General features: G+C 33.2%; 1 protein-coding gene across 1 annotated transcript; it reads right to left on the reverse strand.

Moving 5' to 3' along the window:
* Window positions 1-5,405: 5,405 nt before the first annotated feature.
* LOC111368779 (uncharacterized protein At4g22758-like) lies at window positions 5,406-6,516 on the reverse strand. Its single transcript, XM_022990220.1, has 2 exons — window positions 5,966-6,516; window positions 5,406-5,662 (listed from the first exon to the last, which is right to left on the reverse strand). Exons 1-2 carry the CDS (start codon window positions 6,273-6,275, stop codon window positions 5,550-5,552), a joined length of 423 nt encoding a protein of 140 aa, XP_022845988.1. The 5' UTR covers window positions 6,276-6,516; the 3' UTR covers window positions 5,406-5,549.
* Window positions 6,517-11,341: the final 4,825 nt, after the last annotated feature.

The raw sequence follows: 11,341 nt of genomic DNA on the forward strand, positions 1-11,341 counted from the left end.
TAGCTTTTCCCTCAAGTTCCACTTTGAGAAAAATAGGCCACCAGCCACAGATAAACTGTCGCTGATGCAAAACCATTGGGCTGCCTCTCTTGTTGATAATTGTAAAGCTATTTATAGGCAAATACATGCAGATGCCAGCCAGGATAAAAGATCTCTCTTTGATTCTCCCCATATTTTGTCTTGATCCTGTTTTTCTATTTTCTGTCCATAATTTTCCTTGCAGTAATATTTAACTTCAAAGGTTAAATTCGTGAGTGAAGTGAAAGGCTGAATTAATGTGATTCCTGCAATGGGCGGGAACCTTGAAATCGTTAAGGTTGTGCAGTGCTAAAAGTTCGCTAAAGAAAAACTCTAAGCTCGTGACATGTCGTATCAGAGCAGGCTTGCTTGAATGTTCATTATTGGTTGCGGAGAGATTAACGGCATGCGTTCATATGGAAATAGTTTTCTCTTCAACAACTGTGACCTCCCGGACCCTGCTTTTTCCTTGCTTCTTCGATTTACTCTGTGATGATAACATGTTGGATGTTATGCTCGACATTTAAGTTTTTTGGAGCCCAATGATGCAGTCCAAATAGAGTAGCCCTTTTAACTGAATGTGACCCGGTTTGTCCTCACTGTGCAGTCTCGTGTTTCTCTTCCAAATGCGACTTTAGTTTTTTTTAATTGGATGGATCAGATGATGCCAGGTGGAGTCGGCTGAACCATTGAATGCAAATGATTTTTCATTTACCTAGCTCTAGACTATTCACTTACTTGATTATTTGAGACTTCTAGAGTTCTTCGTCGGTCTTGTTCTCTGTTCGTGCCTTCTCTGAAAACTCTTGGTTTTCGTCTGTAATCTCTTGGTTTTTAGGTGTTCTTGGTGAGATCTAGTATAAATTACAATATTCTTGTGATGATTCTACTTACTGATTGAGCATTTGGTGTTGATTACTTTGGTGTAATCTATGTGAGTGAGAATCTGTATTTTTCAAAGTCTGAGGGCTAGATCTTTTAAGATCTATTGTGTTGTAATCCTTAAACACTTGATATTTTGTTGGTTCTAGTTGATTGGAGCGATAACCACTTAAAGTGGATGCTCAACGTGGTGATTAGCCCTTTGTGGGTGAACATCTGGGTCTAAGGGCGAAAAATCTTCAGTGTTCTTACAATTTCTTTTATTATTTTGTTTACTACTGGGACTGAAAATACCTACAGTGATATCAAAGCGCCTCGATCTATTCATAAAATCTTCGATCTTGCCTTTTGTGGTGTTCTTGATGATCAGAACTTTCGATCTTTATGGATCCATATTTTTGTTAAAGGAGTTCGTGGCCACTGCCTTGGTGGAAAAGTAAAATAGTCTTGGTATTCACTATTTTACACTATTGGCCTGAGACGAGTTTGGTAACTAGTTTTTTAACCCTAAACCTAATTTTTCGATTCTTCATATAACTCTATTTTTCTTGGTTGAGGCCCACCTGGATCTACCTTTGTCTAGTGTTTGATATGAGAACCCTAGAATTTGAGGGGACTGGGTTTAACGACCTCTTCAAGATTAGATGTGAAATTTGTTTGCTGGAAATAACTGTTTATGGTTTATTGGTTATCTGATTTACCCGCTCACTGTGTTGTATATTCTGTGCATTTGTGTGAGAATTATCTGCATATTGATACTTTGTGTATATATTTGTCTATATAAATTTCTTTTCTCACACTGCATATCTCAACCTGCTTTGGCCAAAAGTTTGTTAATTTTTTTTTTAAAATAATGGCAAGCACTAAGATTGATATTGAAATCTGGAATGACAAAGGAGACTTTAGTCTCTGGAGTCAAAAATTGAAGGTTCTTTTAATGCAACAAAGGTGTGTGAAAGCTATAGATGAATCATGAGGTCCTGAAATTATTGAAAATAGGAGGACTGATCAAGATGAAATTGCTTGGAGTACAATTTTCTTGCATTTATCTGATAGTGTGATTAGAGAGGTAGGAAAAGCTAAAACTGCAGCTAAAATTTGGACAAAACTTGAATCTCTCTATTAAACCAAAACTCTACCAAATAAATGTTACTTGTGGAAACAATTTTTCAACTTTAAATTTGACCCTAATAGTGATCTTGAAATGAATCTGGATAGCTTTAATAAACTATCACAAGATATCACTAACTGTGATGAAACTCTTTCTGATGAACAAAAATCTGTGGCCTTACTGTCATCTTTGCCTGATAAATACAAAGAAGTGAAACATGCCCTTGAATATGGTAGAACATCTGTAACTGTTGTTAATATCACTACTTCCTTGAGGAATAAGGAATTAGAATTCAAAAGTGAATCTAAAACCTTCAGAACTGGAGTAGGTTACAATGTTAGAGGAAATTTTTCTTTCAAGAAAAATAATTTTAATCAAAATGTGAACAAAAATTTTGGAAAATCAAAGATTTTACTGGAACCTTTCAAAAGGGGAAATCAAAATTTAATAAATACAACAGTAAGGCCAAAGGTAGAAAATGTTATTTTTGTGGAAAAATTGGTCATTATATTAAGAACTGTATAAAAAGAATTGAAAAAATAAAAATCACTAATAAGGTTGAAGATGGAGCTGCTATAGCTTATAAAGAAGCTGCAGCCTCAAATGGACAAGTCTATGTGACATGTCAATTCCCAATTAAAGATGACTGGATTCTTGATTTTGAATGTACATTCCATCTGTTACCTCATAAAGAATATTTTACTGATCTTTGTCAAATTAATTGGGGACTGTAATAATGGGAAATGATTTTTCTTGCAAAATTAAAGGCATTGGTAATATTGTATTAAAACTTGAAAATGGAAATGTGCTGATTTTAAATAAAGCTAGATATATTCCAAAATTAAAGAGAAATTTAATCTCTTTAGGAACTCTTGATGATGAAGGTTTTAATACGATCATAACCAAAGGAATTCTATCATTCCAAAAGAATTTTGTAAAAGTTATTCAAGTAGAAAAATCAAATGGCATATATGTTTTAAAGGCTGTACATCTAAAGAATCAAAACATTGCTGCAAATGTAACTTTGTCTGATAAATCCGAAGTTTGGCTTAAAAGCTTGGGCCACATAAGTGATAAGAGCCTACATGTTTCTAAGAAATAAGGTGTTTTAGGAAAAGATAAAATAGAAAAAATGTCTTTTTGTAAACACTGCATTTATGGGAAGCAAAAGAAACTTCCATTTGCTGCTGGTACCCATAAATCTAAATCTACTCTTGATTACTTGCGTGCAAATTTATAGGGACTAGCTGCTGTGTCCACCTATTCTGATTTTAAATATTACCTATTGATAGTTGATGATTTTTGAAGGAAAAACTGGATCATACTTTTGAAAAATAAATTTGATACTTGTCAAAGCTTCATCGCTTGAAAAATTCTTGTTGAAAATCAAATAAATAAAAGTGTTAAAGCTCTTAGGATTGATAATGGACTTGAATTCTGTAATGAAGAATTTGACAATTTTTGTAAGGAAAATGGAATCTTAAGACATAGGACTGTAACCTATACGCCTCAACAGAACGGTTTAGCAGAAAGAATGAATAGGACTCTATTAGAAAGAGTGAGATGTATGTTAATAAGTTCGGGCCTTCCAAAATTGTTCCGGGGGGAAGCTGTGAAAACCCCCTCTTTTCTAATAAATAAATGTCCTACAAAATCACTAGATTATGATACACCTAACCATGTTTGGAATGGTTACCCTGTTGACTACTCCAAACTTAGGATCTTTGGATGTGCAGCTTATGTACATCAAAGTGAAGAAAAATTAGAACCTAGATCTTAAAAGGTATATTTTTGGGATATGGAGAAAGTGTTAAAGGTTACAGAATTTGGCTAAAAGATCAAGGAGGTTATAGAGTAGTAATTAGTAGGAATGCCATCTTTAATGAGATGAATTTTCCTTGTATTAAAGGAAAAGATACTACAGTCATTGAAATTGATAAAAATAGACATTTCTTGCAATTTGAAGTAACAACTAGGGACCCAAACCTTGAAAATGAATATCAACTTGAGGTGGAGGAACCTCAGGAACAGGATACTGAACCTGTTCCTGAACCTGAACAACAAAATAATCCCTTAGAAGATTACCATCTTGCTAGGGATAGAGAAAAATCACAGTTGCAAAAATTGGTTGCCTTGTCATCAACAGAGGCAGAATATATTGCAGCTACAGATGCTGTAGAGGAAGGAATCTGGGTGAAAAGTTTGTTAAATGAAATTGGTTTTTCTGATAACAATGCTACTATATTTTTTGACAGTCAATCAGCTATACATCTTAGTAGAAATCCAATCTTTCATGATAGAATTAAACATATAGACGTGAAATTTCATTTCATAAGGGATATCATAAAAAAAAGAAATCATAAAAATTGATAAGATTTCAACTAAGTGTAATCCAGCTGATATGGGAACAAAGATACTTCATTTACATAAGTTTAGGGATTGCTTAAATTTCCTAAATATTATTACTAATTAAAGTTTTTTTTTTTTTTGGCAGGAAATAAGAGCAAATGAAACCTAAAGAAAGAGTTATTCTCTAATCCACATGAAACCCAAAGTGTCAAGCAAGGTGGAGAATGTTGGATATTATACTCGACATTTAAGTTTTTTGGAGCCCAATGATGTAGCCCAAATAGAGTGGCTCTTTTAACTGAATGTCACCCGGTTTGCCCCCACTGTGCAGTCTCGTGTTTCTTTTCCAAATGCGACTTTAGTTTTTTTAATTGGATGGATCAGATGATGCCAGGTGGAGTCGGTTGAACCGTTGAATGCAAATGATTTTTCATTTACCCAGCCCTAGAATTTTCACTTACCTGATTATTCGAGAGACTTCTAGGGTTCTTCGTCGGCCTTGTTCTCTGTTCGTCCCTTCTCTGAAAACTCTTGGTTTCTAGGTGTTCTTGGTGAGATCTAGTATAGATTACAGTATTCTTGTGATGATTCTACTTACTGATTGAGCGTTTGGTGTTGATTACTTTGGTGTAATCTGTGTGAGTGAGAATCTGTATTTTTCAGAGTCTGAGGGCTAGATCTTTTAAGATCTATTGTGTTGTAATCTTTAAACACTTGATATTTTGTTGGTTCTAGTGGATTGGAGCGATAACCACTTAAAGTGGATACTCAACGTGGTGATTAGCCCTTTGTGGGTGAACATTCGGGTCTAAGGGCGAAAAATCTTCAATGTTCTTGCAATTTCTTTTATTATTTTGTTTACTACTGGGACTGAAAATACCTACATAACATCACGCCCCCCTCTCCTCAATCTCAACTTCAGCAACATGTGAATCTGCCATTTGAAACAACCTTTCATCGTGGAGCTGAAATGGGGCTCTGATACCACATGTAACATACTGCGATGATGCAGTCGAAGTCTCACTACTCCTAACCATTGTTACTGTTAACCAACTCAAAACAAATTTTATTTACAATGGTTGATCAAAAGTAGTGCAGAATGGTCTGGATAGGAGGATATTAGTTCTCGTCCAATGAAATTTTAGAGTAAGAAATACATGAAATAAAAAAATTTCATAGGAAATGGAGACTAATTGTCTGCTGCCTTTGCTTTGTCAGAAGAAGATGCAGTTACAGCAGATTTTAGACATAAAAAGAAATTTCTTGAACCCAAGTTCATCAACTTCTCATATGGCTTCAAGCCTGCAATTCAAATAAATACAAGAATGAACGATTCATGAAATAATATCAAAAATCAAGAATATTAAATGTTAATAGTTATAATTTCAAATAATCAAGAACATGTCACCAGTACTATGGTTTACTTTCATAACTTCAATATTCTCGCTCAAACTCAATATGGTATTAGAAATTCAATGCATTTACTTAGTGTTAACTATAATTTTTGCAGTTACTCTTTATATTAACCAAATTTTGTTTTGTATGAGTAACTTTGACAGAACCTAAAAAGCATATATGGGAAATAAGCAAGGTTTGAGAACTCACTCTGAAGACTAAACTGGGAATAATGAAGCTCGAAACACCTGGGATCAGTATCATCCAACAATGGCCGCCGCTTCTCCTTCCCGTAAATCTCTATCGCCGCCTTTATCAAGTCGCCAACGGTATTTTCCGGCGATATCACCACCTTCACAGGACCCAAACTCTTCTCAATATTCACATTCATCAACAGCTTTGTCAATTGCCTTTGCTTCTCATACTCATCCACGAATCCACCGCGCTTTCCAACCACCTCTTTCGGCCGCCCAGCTCCCTCCACCACTTCTTGTCGACGTTTAGACGAAGAAAAACTCATTTTAAGAAAGAGACTTATAGAGAGAAAAATATTGTATAATTGTTACGAGACCTCTAGTATCTTTGAAGACAACATTTAAATAAATATCCCACTCTACGAAGCAAGTAAATACACTGGTTCTTCTCCAATAATGTAAACGTCATTCCTTTAGTAGCTTTCGTTTTGCGTTTTAAATGAGGTGGTTTGCTATGGTAAAATTTTCCAGTATATGTAAGCGCTTGTTTCAGGGGAACGAGGTGTAGACAACATTAATGATTTTTGGCAGATATATTTGCATGATGAAAGACCGTAAAAAATGACATAGAAAAGGAAGTTTCGAGGAAATTGATGAATTTTTGTCCGGATGGGATTACTCTGTTTGCCCACTTGTTGGGTAGCTAAATGTAGTTGGCGAAACTGTTGTGGCTGATATAACATGTTTTTGGATTCCTAGAAAAAAAAAACTTTCGATCTTTTTAAGAGGTGATGGTGTCCACCCCTCACATGGAGCGGTCGTGACTGATATAACATGTTTTTGGATTCCTAGAAAAAAACTATTGATCTTTTTAAGGGGTGAGCATTCCCCCTTTTTAAGAGCTTCACCTCGATAACTTTACGATCGAGGGAATTATTCACGGGCACCATACAAGTGTTAAGTTGGCAGCACCTGTATGGTGTATTTCTTTTTGTTTTGGCGAAAATCAATAAAAAATTGACAAGTGCCCCGTACATAAAAAAAAATAAAAAATAAAAACTCATTTTAATTGATGTGAGACAGGAATTTATTTACTTTAGAAAATAATCGAACATGCGTTGAAGAATTGGTTGGCCATAAAGAATTAGTATGACCTACCCATCTAAACTATGTGTAGAACCATGCTAGACATAATGTACGGGTGTGTGACCACCTAGTATGGTGCATTCATTAAATGTCATGTTGGTACATCTATAAAGGAATTAAATGACGATCTAAGTTAAACTATTGCATCAAGAAACTTAAGTAGTTCAAGAAGGAACTTATTTATATATTTAAATTTTATTTTTAATAAGCTCTTTATTTGCAAATCATAACTCAAGTCTTTTACTTAATTAGATATCATATTAGATCAGATCACGTTATCTAAAAATTTAAATTGTGTGGATCGCATTGCTGCACATCACATTATTTTTAAGAATTCAACGTGATCGACGAAAAAGCGTAACTAAAAATCGATATTGGTGACCACTGCATGTGTGACATTGCTACATCCATATAATATTAATCAAGAATAGACTAGATAGTTGGCCCCCTTAGTCTCTAGTGCACCATTTGTGGAGGATCAAACTCCAAAAGTGACTGGTCTTAAGTCTTAACTAGTGGAGGGTTTAACTAAAAAGAAAAGGGCGGCTTTCGGTGGGTACAATGAAAACTGGCTAATCATATATACGGCTTTGGAGCATGAATAGGAGTGGCTGGCCAGGCCTACTCGGCACTATTCTACTGTGGACGAGCTCGACTAAATTTATTGTAGAATTAATTGATCTAAAGTTTAAGCGATTAGTTATATTTATATTTTCAAATACTATATTCAACATGTTCCTTCACAAGATTCTTTTTCATCAAAATCTAACATGTATTTAATTCATTGAATGAGTGTTGATGAAGCGTGAAGGACTTCCATACTCTGATACCATATTAATATAAAAGCTTAAGTCGTCTTCAACATATGTCCCCTACTCGTGTAGGTGCAATTTATTTTGATTAAATACATTCACACTTTTTTGGAGCATCTCCAAATGACTTTTCAAACATAAAATGCTCTCCATTTTAAATAGTCAATCACTAAAATTATGTTTCAAGAGACTATTCAAATTAACATTTTAATTTAGAGAGTGAAATCTCACTCTCTATAATTAAATGTATTCAAAACATTTTAATTTTCAATGGAGGAAAATAATATAATAATTTGGAGGAAAGCTAGAAAAAATAAAAGATGGAAAAAAATAATAAATATATTTTTTTAGAATAGTAAAATCAAGTGTAAAATATAAATAGCCTATTGAAGTACTTAAAAAAAAAAAATTACTCTAGATATTCTCGAAATTGTAGAATATGTTCTTAAGTTTATCACATTTTAATTGTATAAAAGGTTCATAGTTTTTTATTTGTTGTCACACTGATGTCTCCAACTTTTTGAATCAAATACTTATCATCGATCTTCAATTGTTCTTGATGATTTTTTGTCTCAAAATTTCGTTAAAAGTGAGTAAAAAAAAAAAACTATTTGTGCCCCATAATTTTAAATAAAAAATACAAATTTATTACAAAATATTTGTTTTAAAGCACGCTAACAAAAATTAGGGATGAACGCGGTTTAATTTGGACAATTTGTGCTATATTTTTAACTCAAACCATTTTATGAGATTTGAAAATTTTCCAAATCAAATCAAACCAAATCATTTTATTTTTCAAACCAAACCAAATCATAATTTGCGGTTTGGTTCGATTTTATTCCTCAATTTACTCATTGACATTATAAAAATATATTTAACATAAGTTAACATATAAGTTTAAATGAACACTAATAATGTTAAATATCAAATTATATTCATATTTACGGATTTACCATGAAACCCATAAACAAATTATTTTCAAAGTTGGTTGCTAAAATATGTTACTAGAATAAATACACATTTCTTCATTTTTATTTATCTTTTCTTGTTTGACATTCATATTGTCATATAGCAGTTGATATAGATAGAGTTATATTTTGTTATTATAATTTGGTTAAAACTCATTTCATCTTACTAATGAAATGTTAAATAAAGATTGAACGAGATATATTTAAATGTACAAAGATTGATAGAGTTTCAACTTATTGGGAATCGACAAATTTTATTTTCTAACTATTTTATGGAAGTAGAAGGTAGCAATACTAGTTTGGAAACTTTAATATTTTCAAACAATCATTATGCTTCATCTTTCGTTCTTTCCAAACCACGAACGAGTTCATTAATCATTTAGGCACATAAAAAGTCATTTTTCTATCCAAACCATAACTCGTGTGTATAATAAGTTCAAAAACAACAAATAACATAACAATGAAAAAATAGTTTGAATGAAAATTTGAGATTTACTGAAAGAGAAGAGAGAAATAGACGATTCATGTAAAAATTAGTAGACTAACAAGCAAAGACGACTGACGACTCGTTCAACAGTAGCAGACAAGCTCAAATCTTGAGGAAATGAAAGTTTATGTTAGGGTTTCTGAAACTTTGGACCTAATTTGCTGACATAGTTTTGTTGAATTATAATTTGGATTGTTGAAAATATATTTTTATTTTTTTCATTTCATATGATTTTGGAATAATTTTAGTTTAGTTTAGATATTGGGTAAAGATATGCGTCGTGAACTTGTTAAACCATAGGGCACTAATGATGAGCCTAATTAACTTTCCATAATTATTTCAATAGGCTAGTTGTAATTTGTATTGCTTGATTGGTATTTTTTCTGAAAAGTGGAAACTGTAAAAATTTTAAGTTAATGAAATTAATGTTTTAATTAAAAAATTAAAAAAATGTTTCGATTCGATTTTATACGGTTTTTGAAAATCAAAACCTAAACCAAATCATTTTAAAGCGGTTTGAGGAAAAAAACCATGGGTCCACGTGTTCCTGAACCAACGGTTTCAACTCAAAAAATTTTCAATTCAGTTTGCAATTTTACGATTTTTTTTTGTGTAGCCCTAACAAAAATTTAGATGAAAATAATCATTAAGAATAATATTGTAATTAATAAAAGGTTAAAGGATATCAACGCGATGAAAAAGAGTTATGTACATAAATGTAATAATGAATAAAGTTTAGGAACATTTAATGCAATTAAAATACGTGCATTTACTAAAAAAATATGGTGTAAATATAACCGTTCTTTATTTTTCCTATCAAGGTTCATCACATGGACAATTTATTTAAACGAAAGGCACCCTAGAATTGTAACCAAGATCTTGCTTGCTAAGATATCATAATGAATCAGGTGATTTAAAAGCTTAAATTGTTAGATAAAGTTGCATATGTATCATTTAAATATTATTTTTCAATGTTTATAATTGTTAACAAGCAACTTTAAAAATTTAGTCAAACGTGTCCTACAAATAACATGATTTTTTTAATCTTGTATTATTGCTGGTAAAAGTAATATTTTATAGAAAGATTTTCAAAATAGTCGTTATATTTTTTAATTATTATGTATTCTTTGATTTTATACCTATTTCACTATTTGAAACCTTACAAAATAAACAGTGGCAAAATTCTCCACTGAACCAGTCCATCATTGGATTCTTTGAACATGTCAAAAATATTATTTTTCTTTTTCTTTTTTATGTTTTTCAAATCAAATTATTTTTTAAATATAAATAACTAATTATATGGGCTAGCAAATAGGGATACTTTAATCCTGCCCCCCTATTCAGTTGGGACGTCGCGCCTTCCAAAAAATTCTAGTGGTAAAATGATGGTGGAATAACGCCTCCTGATCTCTCTGGCGGCCTTTAGGCGTTTCTGTTGCTCTGATGGGGGAGTGTAACCTGAAAAGTGAGGGTGGGGTTTTCTCCCCTATTTTACCTCCGGTGGGAAAATCAGTAGGCGCGTTAGGAGAAAATAATTTTGAGATTCAGAAGGCTAAAAAATGTGCAATCAATCCATACTTGTTGCCCTTAGGAGGTATTTATTGACGTCGGAAGTTGAGCGGGAGTCGAGTGGTTGTGGTGCCACGTATCCCACGTTGGCCTTCCCATTATCTCCACGTTCGGAGTGGGGAGTTTTAATTACCTCAGGGGGTTGTGCTTGTGGTGACCGCCGTGTAGCCTTAGTAATTGATCAGAGGTTTTGAGGCTAAGTGTTGAGATGGTCTTATAAGTAATCTCATGCTTGTCGTTGGTCTTGCATAGAGGTAGAGCGCTCCTAGGGGGGTCCACGGTCTTTTGTAGAGGTAGAGCTCCCCGGGGAAGGGGGGTCGACGATCTCTTATTGGCGTGTCACGATTTACATTGCGTATCCTTGGAAGTGGTTTCCTATGTCAACTGATATCATGAGCCCCCCACTCCCT

Source organism: Olea europaea, chromosome 19 (genome assembly GCF_002742605.1).
Source record: "Olea europaea var. sylvestris chromosome 19, O_europaea_v1, whole genome shotgun sequence".
Lineage (NCBI taxonomy): Eukaryota > Viridiplantae > Streptophyta > Magnoliopsida > Lamiales > Oleaceae > Olea > Olea europaea.

Bases quoted from the DNA above. Each gene is read 5' to 3' on its own strand.
- LOC111368779 (XM_022990220.1), bottom strand. From the start codon at position 6,275: ATGAGTTTTTCTTCGTCTAAACGTCGACAAGAAGTGGTGGAGGGAGCT. The intron at 5,663-5,965 runs GTGAGTTCTCAA...TTTGAATTGCAG, and splicing joins TTCCCAGTTTAGTCTTCAGA to GCTTGAAGCCATATGAGAAG.